The sequence below is a fragment of the Cyphomyrmex costatus genome, unplaced genomic scaffold, assembly GCF_001594065.2.
Source record: "Cyphomyrmex costatus isolate MS0001 unplaced genomic scaffold, Ccosl1.0 scaffold146, whole genome shotgun sequence".
NCBI classification, from domain to species: domain Eukaryota; kingdom Metazoa; phylum Arthropoda; class Insecta; order Hymenoptera; family Formicidae; genus Cyphomyrmex; species Cyphomyrmex costatus.
In genome coordinates, this window is record NW_017275457.1 from 245869 (window position 1) to 262025 (window position 16157).

General features: G+C 36.3%; 1 protein-coding gene across 1 annotated transcript; it reads left to right on the forward strand.

Annotated features, from left to right (window-relative positions):
* The first annotated feature begins 4026 nt into the window (after positions 1-4026).
* On the forward strand, positions 4027-12753 carry RhoGAPp190 (Rho GTPase-activating protein 190). Its single transcript, XM_018551735.1, has 22 exons — positions 4027-4197; positions 4507-5417; positions 5508-5717; positions 6401-6587; positions 6670-6785; positions 6902-7054; positions 7136-7374; positions 7453-7654; positions 7965-8141; positions 8220-8471; positions 8567-8745; positions 8817-9000; positions 9112-9302; positions 9395-9808; positions 9898-10137; positions 10271-10459; positions 10791-10873; positions 10951-11329; positions 11468-11599; positions 11777-11827; positions 11922-12018; positions 12141-12753. Exons 1-22 carry the CDS (start codon positions 4027-4029, stop codon positions 12337-12339), a joined length of 4956 nt encoding a protein of 1651 aa, XP_018407237.1. The 3' UTR covers positions 12340-12753.
* The last annotated feature ends 3404 nt before the right edge of the window (positions 12754-16157 follow it).

The following is a 16157-nucleotide window of genomic DNA, read 5'->3' on the forward strand; positions in this document are numbered from 1 at the left end:
AAAAGTAAGTCCAAATCCAAATAAAAAATAAACATACTTATATCTTTATAATTTATTATACACATAATTTCTAATATATACCTATTATACATAATAAATAATAGTAGTAATTTAAAAAATTTAATTTTATTAATAGATAAAATACTCAAACCGATCATATATATGTTCCTTTAAATATATTTTTAATTTTATACACTCGGAATTATTTGATGAGGTTTATATTTTAGATTGGAAAGATATAATATGCTATAAACGAAAAAATAATTCTAATTTTAAAATAAAAATTATAGGTGCGTATTTACAGTAGTGGAATTATTATTTATATTACGTGTATATCACAAATAAAATATATCATTACTTATCGCTTAAAGAAAATACAAAATTATTATTTGTATTACAAATGATTTGTTCACAGCTACTGTGAGCGATAATAGTTCCCTCCTCCCCCCCGTCCCTCTCTACTTCGCAGGGGGAGACAAAGGGAGAAATGCTACCAGAAATGTGTCCGGGCTTGACCACTGGCGACCGTACTGCCCAGGCGGAAAACATCGGCGGCCGCCGATGCGTGCCCACCCAGCAAGATGGCTCCTCTACGGGGCGACACTCGGACTCGGTGTTTGACGTGAAGTTATTTACACACCTGGGATCTCTCGCGCCGCTATCTCGGGGTGACGTGCACCCAGAGCCCCGTGTCGCTTGCGTCGTTGCGTCGCGGTGCCGCGCGTGCCTAGTGGTAGAGCCTCCGACGTTTTCGCGGTCGCGGCTCGCGTCAACGGTGTGGAAGTTAAACGTCACACCGTCGCAACGTCAAACGCCGTGTCGTGCCGCGCGCTGCGCCGAGTCGCGCCGAGCCGGACAATATACCACACGGTCGCCGAGGAGCGAGGTTGTGTGCCCCCCCCCCAGGGTCCCGGGCGACGACGACAGCTGCAACGACCAACGAGCGCGACCACGCGCCTGTACGGCCGGGGTTCCGTCGACGGTGGATCGAGTCAGCGCCCCCTCCGAGGAGACAGCCCTTGTGCGCTTCCCCCTTTATACTACTCAGGTAGCCCTTCACCGTGTGTTGTCCTCGCACCTCGTCGTGTTTTTACATCCCTGCGAAACGCAGCGACGACGATGACGATGGAGAGAGCGACAGCACAGCGTCTCCTTGCGTCTCCTGCCTGCTCGTCGCTTCCCTTCTCCCCTTCCCGGACGACGTCCTTGGGAGAGAGAGACGATAACTTCGTCATCGTCGTCGTCACGTCGTCAGTTGTATACAAGTGCATATATCGATCTGAAACCTGTCATTGGAGACACGCTGGAGTAGGCGAGATTCGTCGGTTTCGAACTGCGGAGATCTCGCGGCCGGGGGGGTTCGTTCGTTTCTCATCTGCACCCTGCCTACGCGCTCGACCCGTCTCCCCCTTGCTATCCCGAAGTCGGGGTATCCATGCGTGGAGATGCGCCGACCGACGTGGTGCTTCCATCTCCCCGTGTGTCCCCTCCCCCCACTGGGATCGCGCGCTCCTTTTCACGTGGGGCGCAAAAAAGCGGTATAAAATGCCCACTTTTATAATGTAGTATTAATTTTTAATCTCGGCTCTCTCTATCAACTCTCTTCATCCTTTTTTCTATTCTAAGAATTAGAATGAACTGATGAAAGAGCCTGAGATTATACCAGTTAATATACATTAATAGAAACGGGTATATAATGCGATTTAAAGGGAAAGGGACCTGCCAGATTTAACGCACGTAACTTCGCGCAACGCGTTGGCTCCAGTTGGCTCACTTTCGCACGCTTTCATCAGAGAGTCCTTTTTCTTTATTGTACTTTCCATCAGTTTTTGCTCTCTCCCTCTGTTCTTCTCTTCCGAGTGCCGAGGGAGAGAGTATATACTTATCCTATTTCAGAATACACAAGAAAGTGTTACGATGTCCATTTTCTACCAATGTAGATTGACTTTGAACCTCGGTTTAAGTTACTCCTTTTCGAATTCTTAGAAAAAGAGGTGAAAAGAGTAAGTTAAATCGAAGATCAAGGGGTTTGGTATAAAACGTGAACCCAGGGCGAGCAAATCTATTAGATGTATTTCGTCCTAATTGCACTCTCTGCACCCCGCTCGTTTTCTCTCTCACTTTCGCCAAACGTCGAGTGTACGTCCACTCTGTACTCCAAACCTGCGAAGAGTGTGGGAAAAGTACAGGTAGAACGCGAGAACCGGCTAACACACGCGGACGTTCTCGTATTCCGCAACTACGGAAAAACGGAGTTCCTACCTCGCGAACCTCGCGATGAATGTAGAAGCGAATTACGTGGTAATCCGTTGCGATCTAAAAGGGAACGGATCATCGAGAATATTTCGCATGTCGTGCTTGATTCTTTAGAAGTGAAAATCGTGAAGGGTTTCCGTCAATCGCGGCTTATTTGTTGCTATCGATTAGGAAAGGACTGACTTATTCGATGGACATCTGGCTTTCTCACAATTGTACCCATTGTCGATGTATATTGATGCAATTAGCATGAAACCGAGCTATTGTGAATAGCTCTTTCAGCGGTAATGTATGATTCATAGATGTATTTTAAGAGATACACGGTGGAGCATAAATCTGAGACGGTATACTAAAGTAGTTGTTACAGATTATGAAAGATAATTGATAAGAGAGCTCTTTAAACTTATACATAAATTTGAGACGGTGTATTGAAATAATCGCTTTAAATTAGAAAAGGTGATTGATAAGTGAACCCTTTAAATTTGTACGTAAAATTTAAGATTTTATACTAAAGAGAGTAGTTGCTACAGATTATGAAATTATGTAATTGATAAGGGAACTTTCTAAATATGTATATAAATCTGAGATTTTATACTAAAGTAATTACAGATTAAATAATACTCTCTTTATAAGAGAGCTCTCTAAATTTGTAATAAGAAAACTTTCTAAAGTTATGACTCCAAATTGTAAATCTCACTCGATATATACTATAAATAGTTAATGCGAATTTGGAAAGATGATTGATAAGGGAATTCTCTAAATGTATGCGTAGGTCTAAATGGTGTACCAAAGTAGTTAGAGATTATGGAGGATAATTGATAAAGAAACTTTCTAAATTTGTACGTAAATCCGAAACTATACTAAAATAGCTGCTGCAGATTATGAAAGATGATTGATAAAGGAACTCTCTAAATGTATGCATAAGCCTGAAACGATGTACTAAAGTAGTTGTTACAGATTATGAAAATATGAAGGTTAATTGTTACAGGAACTTTCTAAATTTGTGCTTAACTCTCAGACTATGATTACTACACATTAAATAAAACTGTTGACAGGAGAGATACTAGAATAGTTGCTACAGATTATGGAAGATGATTGATAGAGGAACTCTCTTAAATCTGTGATGGTGTCTAAAATATTGTTATAGATGATACGAAAAATAATTAAAAATTGTGTGTAAATCTGAAACTGTATTAAAATAGTTGCTATACACTGTAAAGGACAATTGAGATGAGAACTCTCTAAATATGTATGTTTTTTCTATTCTTCTTTTTTTCAGATACACAGTGCCATTCCAAAGAACCATTGCTCACAGCTGTGCTAAACTATAAACGCTATGCTTAACGATAGATAGTGTTTAAGGGTTTTCAAGCTCTGTGTTATTTATATTTAATGACATAATACTATTAATCGCATTTCTCTACCGTAAAAGCTTCACGATAGAGTAAAGATAATCGTACGGATGAGAAATCCGGAGGGAATCAGTCGCGCGTAGATGTTTGTACATAAAGTCCAAAATTCATCTTTGCGAGTAAGCGAATTGTGATTCAAATCGTTTAGAGATGTTACCAAAGGGAGATTGAACCAATTTTCTACGTAAAGCTCTAGATTTGAAGGGTAGAATATGACCAAAGGTATAAAGACAAATCTGTATTGGTAGCAAACTTTTCCGGTGGCATTTCGCTATGTCTTGAGCAACGCTATTTACGTAAAAAGAAGGAAAAAGTTTATTTTGACATTTTCTACGAGCGATAACGTCGCGTGCTAAACATGGCGAGAAAAAGTGACAACGCAAAGAGCATTAACGTCGCGGTTGTCGGGCTCTCCGGCACGGAGAAGGACAAGGGACAGGTCGGCGTCGGCAAGTCGTGTCTATGTAATCGCTTTATGCGTTCCATGAGTGATGACTACAACGTCGAGCATATTTCCGTGTTGTCGCAGGTATTTGCATCTCCTATACATCATTTTAGAGATTTTAAATGGAAGAAATTATCGACACATTACACATTACAAGTATATAAATTTCTTTGAATTAACTTTGTACAGAGAGATTTGCAAAATCTTTTTACATAATTAAGATGCGCATACAAAAGAATATGGACGATCAATTGTTGTGCGTGTTTTGATTATAAAGGATTTTACGGAATTCTTTACAACTAATTTAAGGTGTAATATATATATATATATATATCTGCAATATATCGATAATTCTTTTATTTTACGTTTTGATGATCGAACATTTTATTGCAGTCTGACTTCAGCGGACGTGTGGTGAACAATGACCACTTCCTGTACTGGGGCGAGGTGATGAAAACGGCGGAGGACGGGACGGAGTTTCAGTTTCAAGTCATAGAGCACACGGAATTTATAGACGATGCGTCGTTTCAGCCGTTCAAAGGCGGTAAAATGGAACCATATGCGAAGAGATGCGCCGCTACGAAGATTACAAGCGCGGAGAAGCTCATGTATATCTGTAAAAATCAGCTGGGCATAGAGAAAGAATACGAACAGAAAGTTCTACCTGATGGTAAATTGAACATTGACGGATTTTTGTGCGTGTTTGACGTGAGTCTCGTGCCGAATAGGGCAATAGAGAAGCAGGTGGAGATTGTGGCGAATATCTTGAACAATTTGATGAAGACGAAAAAGTCGATAGTGCTGGTAACGACCAAAAACGATGATGCGAACGAACAGTTTGTCAAAGAGGCTGAAAAATTGATAATGCGCAAAGAATACAAGGGATCGATTTTGACCATCGAAACCTCGGCGCACGAGAACATCAACGTGGATTTGGCGTTCATGATTCTGGCGCAGTTAATTGACAAAACGAAAATGCGTAGTAAAGTGGTACCATTCGCGGAGGCAGCCAGAGCCAGGAAGGAACTTTTGGATGCATCGACGGAATCGTTACAGAGATTGATCCGAATACACGTAACCGATTATCGCGCCTTGTGGTCGCAGGCTTCGAAGAAACTCGCTCAACTCAAGGAATTCTCCACTTTTGTAGAGTTATTCGGTATCGAAACGACGCAGAGATTATTCAGAAGGCATATTAAGAAGTTGAAAGATGAACAGATAGCGAAAAAAATACAAGGCTACTTAGATATGTTACCAGATATACTTCATGAAATTTGTCCAGATATATCGAATTTAATTAATGAGTAAGTTGATAATGTGAATAATAGTTTTTATTATTTTTTTTTTTTTTACAAAACCTCTTACGAATTGGTTACTGAGGTACTGTTTTGCAGAGAATGGTCGGTAGTACAACAATACATAAAGACGCATCCTGATTTTGATCAATATTTCTATGAATGTCCCGAAGACATACCGTGGATTGATTGTGATTTTGGAGAAAACAACGGCACGAAAATTCCATATGATGTATTGGAGACTCCTGAAGCAGAAACCGTATTTAAAAATCATATAAATGCTTTACAGCAAGAGCAACGGCGACTGGAGTAAGTTATTTAGTAGTTTATTTTCACAGAACTGAGTCCAGCCATTTTAACAAATAAATATTGTAGAAATAAGTTCATATATGTTCTTCATACAACTGATGGATAGCTAATTAATAATTAACTTATTATTTTATTTAATAGTATAGAATATTCTAATAATATTTACGTGCAAGTTACTAATGCTTTGCTTTATTCTGGGTGGCGTTTCTTTGTACAGACTTCCGAAAAGGTAATTTCTGCTTTCTACACTTGCTTTTTTGTTAACGATATACTATATGTATTTGGGTCGGAAATATTCTTTGTTATTTACTGTGCTAATATTTTTATATAACAGTGTAAGCTTATATATTACGTAGAACGATAGATTTTCAAGATATTTATGGTCGGAAATCAATATTTGTCTTAGGATTTAATAAGTCAATTTACTTATAATGCATGAATTTCAAAGATAATTTAAGAAAATTAAGATCGAACAAAATATTTATTACATTAATATATTCAGTATATTGCAGTAAATTATTAATTTCTGTCATAAATATAACAGGCTTTTGTAATAATAAAATATTAACAATAACAATAATTAGGCACAGTTAGGCATGATATAGTCATTTGATATTATGTCCTTGACATGCCTAGTTTTTTTTTAAATTTCTTTTCTGTCAATTACAATTAATTTCCATTAGGTGGAAGAAACAATTTAAACAATTGTTGGAAGAAACTGGTTATGTTACACCTGGAAAACACTTATCTGAAGTTAGAGTTTTATTTATGGGTAGGGAATGCTTTGAAGAGCTTTCTCATCATGATTGCCAAGAAATTTATGATCAGCATCAAAAAGAAATTATTGAAAAAGCAAAGCACAATTTTCAAGTAAGATGTTTGCAATAAGTTCATTATTGTGTTATATGTTATCATACAGAATACATGCAATCAGTACTATAATACGTTACAGGAATTATTGTTGGAACATGCTGATTTATTTTATCATTTCAAGAGTATAGCTCCTTCGGGAACTATTACACAAGATGATATAAAAGAAATTACAGATGCATTATTGGATGATTTTAGGTATGTTATGTACTGGATATACTATATTTTTAAATAAATTATCGTTTTCTAATTTTATATATGAAAAAAAAAACTATTATTTTTGTATAAATCAACTTCAATTTTTATACTTTTAGATATAAAGCGTTAGATAGATTAGATCAAGATAGAAAGTTAATGTTGTTTCAACATTTGGGATTTGTACATTGTCCTATAAGGGAGCATTGTCCTGCATATCCAAATTGCATGGACGCACTTATAGAAAGAATACTCGGAACGAAAGCACACAGGTGAAGAAGTCAATATTTTGTCATGCATGATTACATAGTATGGAATTATTTCATAACACAACTCTGAAAACGTTCTAACAGACCTTCCTCATGGAATCACAGTAGTCAGTGGCAGTTAACGTCGGACAACAATCAGTTAAATTTAGTTATACTTGGAAGTAACGGGCTAAGCGAAGAGTTTGCTCGCGAAATAAGGGCACAAACAGATGATGATGAAGTGGAAATAGATTGTCAACTCTACACCCTCGGATATCGTATTATAGACGGCGATGTTGGACTGCCGCATAATTCTTTCACTACCTCCGATTTTATGCCACATGGTGAATATCCTCCTGATTGCACCTCTATACGTTGCAAAAATATTATCTGCAACAATGGATGTACTTTTCTTGTTCTAGGATCCTTTTGTATTTACTCGAATGAAGATTCATTCGAATACATTCGATCTTCTTTAGAGAAAACCTTGTTATCAAATCTAGAACAAGAGGACAGATTACCATTTCAAGGATTACCCATTGTAATAATGTTTATACCAGAAGCTAGTATTGATGAAATGGAGGCCATGAAGCTCAGAGAAGAAGGACAAAATCTCGCCGACAGGTATATTAATCCTTAATAGACATAATTTTCTTGTCCTTTACTACACAGAATGAGTTATTCATATCTGGAATAATTTTTATCTCTTTTGTATATAAAAAAGATTAATTAATTCTTATGTATACTTCAATGTATATAAAAAAAAAAAAAGAAAAAGTTAGAGACTATTATTTTATTATAGATATAGTCAGATGCTTTTAGTATTTCAAAAAAAATAAATGTACAGAATACATATAATTTAATACTGAATTAATTGTATTAATTACACAAATTAAAATTTGTCAAGCGTATAATAATCTTATCAATTTTGTAGTTTACAGTGTCCGTTTATCGATGTCTGCATAGATGATCTGGAGCAGGAGAAGCATAAAAGGTTTCCAACTTCATTAGTAAAGGACGCTTTGCAACAACTTATACAATCCATAAATCACAGAGCTGGTTTTTTAAATATATATCAAAGCGTTATTGAATGTTTGGAGCCTGATATTAGGTAAACTATTAATTGTAATATTTACATTGAATTAGTTAATTTATAGATATATATATTTTATCTAACGTTTGATTTCAGAATAATAATGTGTATGTTCTGCGGCGATCCTTATTCAGTAGAAAATGTTCTCGGCCCTTTACTCAATCATCAATGCTGTTTTCTCAGTGGAGATAGATCTATAGTTTTGGAAACGTTTTTGGGAGAATGTAAACGTCGAGTTGAAGTTATTATCTCGAGTTTTCACGGAGCCAATGCGTTTAGAGATGAATTAGTACATGGTTTTATACTCGTCTATTCTACAAAGCGGAAAGCCTCTCTCGCGACTTTAAAGTATGTATCTACTCGTATCACGCCGTTTACGCATCTAAAAAAAAAATATATTTTGCAAGTATTTTTTTTATCATGTATATTGTTTTGTCTTGTAGTGCTTTTTCCACCAATATACCAAATTTGCCGATTCAAATAATGGCTGTGACTGATACTGGCGGTGCGAATGCCTTCTTTAGTAACGACTTAAGTCATCTGCTTATCACAGAGGGAAATGCAATTGCGGATAAATTGGAGGCACATTTCATGACATCCGCATCCAGTTGTCAACAAAAAAGTAAGAAACTCCAGTTTTTATTTTGGTATTTAGCAAACTCATTCCCTAACGAATCATTTTGTAATGTGCAGCCGCATTTTACACACCCTTCTTCAAAGTGGTATGGGAGAAGAAACCGGAGATCGAGCAGGCGTTTAACATGGAGGAGCCAGGAAATTTGAATGACAGTGGAGAAGGCACTCTAGAATATTCAGCTTTACATCCAATGCCACCACCGCGACATGAGAGCTATCACCTTCAAACACCGGATGACGGGTAACTATTCTAGAAGTGGCTCTTTAGTAAACCAAGTGTATAGATCTATTAACATCCAAATATATTTGTGACTCAAAGTCTAATGTCAAGCAGTATGTCTGTAACTTTTAGAAGCGGCTCCGAGTCGTACGAACAGTTGACACCCGACGGTGATCTAGGTGATACCGGTTTGACTGAACAATTCGCTGACCACAGAGCCACTCCAAGTGACGACAGTGATATTTACAGCCAGGTTGATTTCTATCGGGAAGAGAGGGAGAGAGATTTAATGAAAAATGAAGATATCACGAATAAACTGTCTGGTCAGTAACAGACAAGAACAATTTATATCATGCAATGTCACAATGCGATTCTTCAATATTTGTCGAGTTGTAAATTTGTTTTCTTTGTATAGGTTGGGTAAAGGACACGTTTATGCACCAAGACGGAGTTACTAACAGTTACTCGCACAGAGCTTTTACGACAGGTCGACGGTACATTTCCCAGGCTAAGCCACGACCAAAAGGCAACAGTCAGACCTTGAAACAACCTGGGAAAATTAATCTGAAAGACTTTTCTAATGTAACGGACGTAATAGCCAGAATGACGATCGGCGAGAAGGACGAACACGGCCCGAAATTAACAATGGGTCACGCTCCTCTCGCCACTCCGGAACTGGTAGATCTTGGCTCAGAGTACGCCCAAGTGAAAGACGTTGTTCCGAACATGTACTCCGCCTATGATGGCGATTATATGTACGCTTTGGTGCAAGATTCTATTGGCAACAACAAATCCAAGTTGCGTCACCGACGCGAAAAAGGACAGCCATGTAAGATCTCGTCTTCTTATATTAGAAATCTCTTGACCGTTGAGTTTATGTACAATTATTCATAAATAATTATTATCGCAAACACACAGCATACAGTGATTCTGACTCGGAGTGGAGTTCCTTGGAGAGACAAAGAGCGACAGACATCTTGGGCAAAGGGAATAAAAAACCTTCATCGCACAAACGAATACGCAAGAAACGCACTGCGATACCGGTCGCGACGCCAAAAGTGCCATCATTAGCCAGCATGGGTAGCGGGGATGGTATAGTCGGCCTCAACTATAACATGAAAGAAGAGAAAAATTGGCGTATTGATCCTACAGAGAGAGGTAAAATTTTTTACTCTTTTATCTTTTTTTTTCTCAAGTATATATGTATAATTATAGATTTCTTGTGAATGGTGATATTTAGTGAAACATCTTGTGAATGGTGATATTTAGTGAAACATCTCTGTCTTTTCAGTATCTAGCGAAACACCCGATTCTTCTGAATCAAGCGATCCGGAACATACATCGAGGTCCAGATCGAAACAATATAAATATGCAGCAGCTAGTCTGCGAAAAAGATTTTCCGGAAATTCTTTGCAACAGCAATACTTACAACACCCGTTTAATATGAAACATATGACGCAGGAGATGTTTAGCGCCTCTTGTAAGTAACGTGATGAATTTTAATTTAATAAGGATATTTATTGTTACAATTTATTTAAAATGTTTTATCGTGATTGATATATTTTATAATAATATAATTAGTGTCGAGAGAAGTTTCTAATTAATTTGAACGAATTATTTAATACAACTTGAAGTCTCTAATTTAACGAGTGTATTTAACTGTATATGCATGTTATAAAGCATATTATATTTTCATTGAAATTGAGGCTTCTTAATTAATATAATTTTTTAATATAACACAAGTTAATATGTTTTAATTAAAGTTGCAGTGTTTATGCTTTCGTTAACTTGCATGAAACTTATTATTTTAGCCAAACACAGAGGTGAAAATACGTTTCCAGATGATGAATCAAGTCTAGATGTTTCTTCGCCGCGTGAAATTAATTCTCCCAGCGTAAGTTTGTAACGTATATAATATAAATCGATATTGCGGAATGCGCATATAATTAACTTGCATTGCTTGATTTTTAGTTCGGTATATTGAACAAGTCGAAGGACAGTGACAAGTTAACTAGAAAGAAAGATAAACAAAAGGCAAAAGAAGACGAAAAGTTAGAGAAAAGAAGGCAAAAAGAGGAGAAACTCAAAAAGCATGCGGAGAAGGAGAAAGAAAGAGAAAAGAAGAAACAGGAGAAAATAAAACAGACCAAAGGCCCGGGAGGAACACCAATCTCGAGTCAGTCACAACCCTTGATTGAGGATTTTGCGCAGAGCGAAACGAATCGGATACCTTTGTTTCTCGAGAAGTGCGTTAGATTTGTCGAAGACGAGGGATTGGATTCGGAAGGGATATATAGGGTGCCTGGTAATCGTGCACACGTGGAATTACTTTTCCAAAAGTTCGAAGAAGGTATATTATTTATTAAAAACTTTTTTATCTTAATTATATTTTCTATACATTTTATTTATTTTTCCTCCTTAAATCAAATTGATGCTCTGTGTTTTGTATGATGAGTAATATAACTATATTTTTTTTTCTAACTCGTAGATGGTAATGTCGACATACATTCTTTGGATATTCCTGTAAATGCTGTCGCTACAGCCCTGAAAGACTTCTTTTCCAAGAGATTACCACCGCTTATTGATAAAGAACGCATGAGCGAATTGGAAGATATATCGGGTAAGTTTAATTTTAAAATTATAAAAATTTAAGCATCATTTTATAAAAATGATTTTAATTGTTTTCAAAAGTTCTTAGATGTCTATTATGTCATTAAACTTTCATTACAATTAACAAAAAATTACATTAACAAAAATCAAAGTATTTTTAAGTACACATTATGCCTATATATATCAGGTGCACGAGGTATTAGCAAACCTATGTCGGCGACTTGCATGAATATGGAAGGTTAGTATTTCTATTTTATAGATAATAGAGAGAGAAAGAGAGAGTCGTATGATTCAATATTAAGATTAAATTCCAAAATTTGGAATGATTGCAGATCGAAGCGGGAGATTGTTAGCCTTGCGTATGATGCTCAACAAGTTAAATCCAGTAAACTTTGACGTTCTTAAATTTATCTTCCAGCACTTCGTGAAGTAAGTGAATATTATAAAGATATATAATTGTGAAGATATAAATCGTTCATATTTTAATATCGTGCCTTTCCTTATCTTTATAATTTACATTTATACTATAATTTAAATTTATACGTCTTCAGAGTTGCAGAGAATTGTAAACTTAATAGTATGGACAGCAAGAACTTAGCGATTTGTTGGTGGCCTACCTTACTACCGATCGAGTTCAACGACCTCGGCAGATTTGAAGCTATGAGGCCGTACCTGGAAGACGTAGTCCAGACGATGATCGATCAGTATCCCTTCCTGTTCTGTGGTGAGGACGCTGTTGTGATGGTGTAGTGACGAAACGCATTACCTAAGTGTGCAGTGCATACTTCTCAGCGTTCGTGCGAAACTGCAGTATTTCTTGTGAACAGCGGTGGTAGAAGCGACGCGTCCAGCCGAGACCTCACAATAGCGCGCCTGCTTCGTGAAATAACCCGATATTTCTTTTATACGTTGTCAACAGTTGCGATACAGGCGTAAACGATTGGTCTCAAAATATAGTTTGTTAGTTATTAATATTAAACTCGCTTTAGCATTCGTAATACAACTACTACAAGTTCCACGTAGATGCAACGTGGACGAACAAAGTCTCTATTTAAGTTTAATTATTCACATTCGTTCATTTCCGGAATGTGCGACAAGCAAGATTTTTTCTCGTGGAATCGATCGATTGATGGTCCTAAGATAATGGTTATTCGCGTGCGCGGATCAGATAATACAAGAATATTAAGAGTCAATCCATGTGTCATAACAGTATGCATGTATCATGTTGGATGTATCCAGAGCGATGTATTTATTAATATTGTATTAGGGATGTACGACTCGATATTTGATAATAGCGATTAGCTCTTTATGTAGTTATTAAGAAAGTAAGATCGATGTTGCTTTTTTACTCGCTTTTTTTTTTGCTCCGTTTTTCCGTTCTCTTTCTTCGTGTCTTCTTGTCCACATTGCCAAGAACGAAAGTGCTGAGCGCAAAGAGTAATGACATTAATGTAGTCTCGTTAAAGAGACTGTTCTTAGTATTTAAAGGAGGGTGTGTCCAGCCCACATTTACGAAAGATACTAAGCGTATATAAAACGAGATTTATCGTCGAATATTATATATTATATAGCAACGATATCAAAAATGCCAGAACTTTTAGCATGTTTTTTTTCGGTCAATGCACAAATCGAGTGTTTTTACTTTTGCATTTCTATCGATGTTGGTTATCATGCAAGAATTTTTAAACAGTTTTTATCCCGTGTGTCAGGGCCGAGCGAACTCAAACGACGATACAATCCGTATATTCATTCCGTCTAAAAAGATGATAAAGTAAAAACGATGAAAAGAAACACGAAAAACGTTACATGTAATTGCACAATGTCAGATAGCGATAACATGCGAAAGCAAACAAGGATAAAGAAGGGAAAGCATTTCATACACGCAGCTCATACAAACATAAAAGTGGAATCGAAATAACTTAAGAAATATTTAGAGCTACAAACAATACTAGGGTTTCTTAAGGCGGATATGTACATAGAATTTTAACGATGCATACGAAATTTGTAAAACACAAGACATTAAATTCATAGACTTTTGTTTTCACGAGTTAAAGAAGTTCACGCAAGGAACACGTTTCGTCGTTCGTATCTTTGCAAAAAAAAAAAAACGCAGAAAGTATTTATTAGCACGCTACTATCGCGCATAAAGGATCCAAGACCGATGATTCAGTTAAATGAAAGAAAACTACCGTCTAACTTTTTATATTTAATCGGTCGCGCACACATTAATTTATTTTGTCGCTGTTTGCTTTAAATTCACACGAATCCGCGGATCCAGCGGGTCATTTTCGTAGGTGTGCCATAACTTAAACTCGATGTTAACGATCATAACGACAGATGTATGCCTTTTGGCGGCTCAACATTCGAAAGTAAGCGTGTCATTTAATAGCCGACCGCGAGCATTCGCGGTCGCAGTGTATTGCCGAGAGATACTTAAATATCGCCTCTGAATGTTGGAGCCATTATGAATAAAAAAAAAGGAACAGTACACATACAATGTGCACACATAACACACACACACACACACATTAACATACACTTTTGTAACCCGAAGATTAATCGCAAACATTCCTGTAAGGAACGTCGATGTTACTTTATAGTTTCGCGAGAGACGCGTTTCAATCGAACAGAGTCTGTAATCTTGGAGTAAAATTCACGAGGAAAATCTTAAGAGTCTTACAAAAGAAAGAGTTAAGAAAAGAGAGATTTTTTTCTATCAATACGGACTCTTGTGGGAAACGTGCGTCTCGCAAACTCAACCGCTCTGTATTTGTAAGGAAATCATTGTAACGATATTTCTATAATCGACGCGTCGCGAGGACGCGCGCGACGGGAGGAAGAAAGAAGGCACGGATCGTACATTCCCCATTTAGTCGTAAAAAGAAAAACAGATTTTATACATTCGTACGTACGTAATTGTATAATGTTTCTTAAAATATAAGTAGGGAAAGACGTCGATGTTTTACGTGTGGGATTTCGAAAGACGTCGAAAGACATCGCGCCGAAAAAAAGACGTCAACGACCTATTCACGTCGACGACGATGATGAGCGAAATGGCGCATGTCGGAGTAGTTAGGAACGCTCGCTTGGGAGATTTCGGTACTCAGAATTATCTCTGTCTATTCTACATGTTGTCTATTTTACGTGTATCGAATAGATAATTGAGTTAGAGCACTTAGGAATTTTTTCCCACGAATAAAATCGATTTGCACCAACTATTTCGTTGTGTAAACTGTTTAAAGAATTAGACCAGCAACTACTTGAGAAAAAATGAAGATAATTTTTATCTACTTTCTTTTTTAGAAAACTGATCAATTATAAGACAAAGATAGAAGACTGAACAAAAATGGAACAAATTACCGAACAAAAATGGAGCAAATTGCTGAACAAATAACTCATTTTTTTATCTTACGACATAACTGTTTTTTTTTACATTTACTCAAAAACTTCTTTGGAACAAGTTACAAAAATATAAGAAAGAATACTTTTTATTGAAAGTATATTTTTATTAGTATAAGTAATAGTTTTTAATTATTTAATACAATAAATTATATTTGAAATCTTTTTTTTGTGTTCTTCCAGCTTGCCTAAATATTTTTGTGTACTCGTGCTCTTTAGTATACTTGTATAAATATAAGTTAATTTTTTGAACTTTGAAGAGTTGAAGCAAAATTATTTTTTAAATATCTGCTATTTTACAAAAAAAAATATCGATTTTTTTCTTTCTACGTTGATCTAATCATTTCTTCAATTGCATTTCTGATTTACTAAATAGGATCGCGATATGCAATTAAATTGGAGAAATTTTGTAGAATGCCTTGGTCTAATCCTTTAAAAATTGCGTATATCTGTCTTAGAGTCAATAGATTGTCTCCGCCTTTCCACGTTATTAGAATTTCCTTAATATCAAGGTAACAATATCTACGAAAAATACTGTAGTTTTAATATTGTAATTTTCTAACTGGAATTTTTGTCAATTCGCCAATACTGCAACAAATGCGTGTTTTGTATAATACTTCTCAAAAGTTAGCGACCATTTCTTAAACTATTGTTTATTCAAAAATTTAGCACAAATTGTACAATTATACTGCGACGATTGAAGAGTGCGATAGTGGCTTAACTCATTTTTGTTTTTTAAATCTCATAATTGAGGAAGGAGGAGAATTAAAAAGTAACCGCAAAAATTGGCCATTTTTAGTCCTGCAATTTTGAAATTTAAAGAAATTAATGCTTCGAAGCATTTATAGTGGCAACTCGATACCCTAAATTGTATGCCAAATACCTTATGATGAGATTAATTACAAAAAAAATTTAAGTTGAGAATTTATTTAAAAGAATGATCTGAAGAGTCAAGGTTCACACATTAAAGTGCTTATATTTTTGTGTCAGTTCGACAATTTAATTTATGTACTTTTATTAATTCAAACAAAAATTAATTCTGTTTTAAAGACAAATGCAATACTCTCCTTCGGACACTTCCAAGACCATTGGATAATTTTAATAAATTGTAAACGAGCTGGGTCACGGTCGCATCGAATCTTGCAACTGTGTTCTCGCTTCGTCGCATT

Coding starts and splice junctions, on each gene's coding strand:
- RhoGAPp190 (XM_018551735.1), top strand. CDS start 4,027: ATGGCGAGAAAAAGTGACAACGCAAAGAGCATTAACGTCGCGGTTGTC. Junction 9,001..9,111: donor CTTCAAACACCGGATGACGG/GTAACTATTCTA, acceptor TGTAACTTTTAG/AAGCGGCTCCGAGTCGTACG. Junction 11,600..11,776: donor CGAATTGGAAGATATATCGG/GTAAGTTTAATT, acceptor TATATATATCAG/GTGCACGAGGTATTAGCAAA.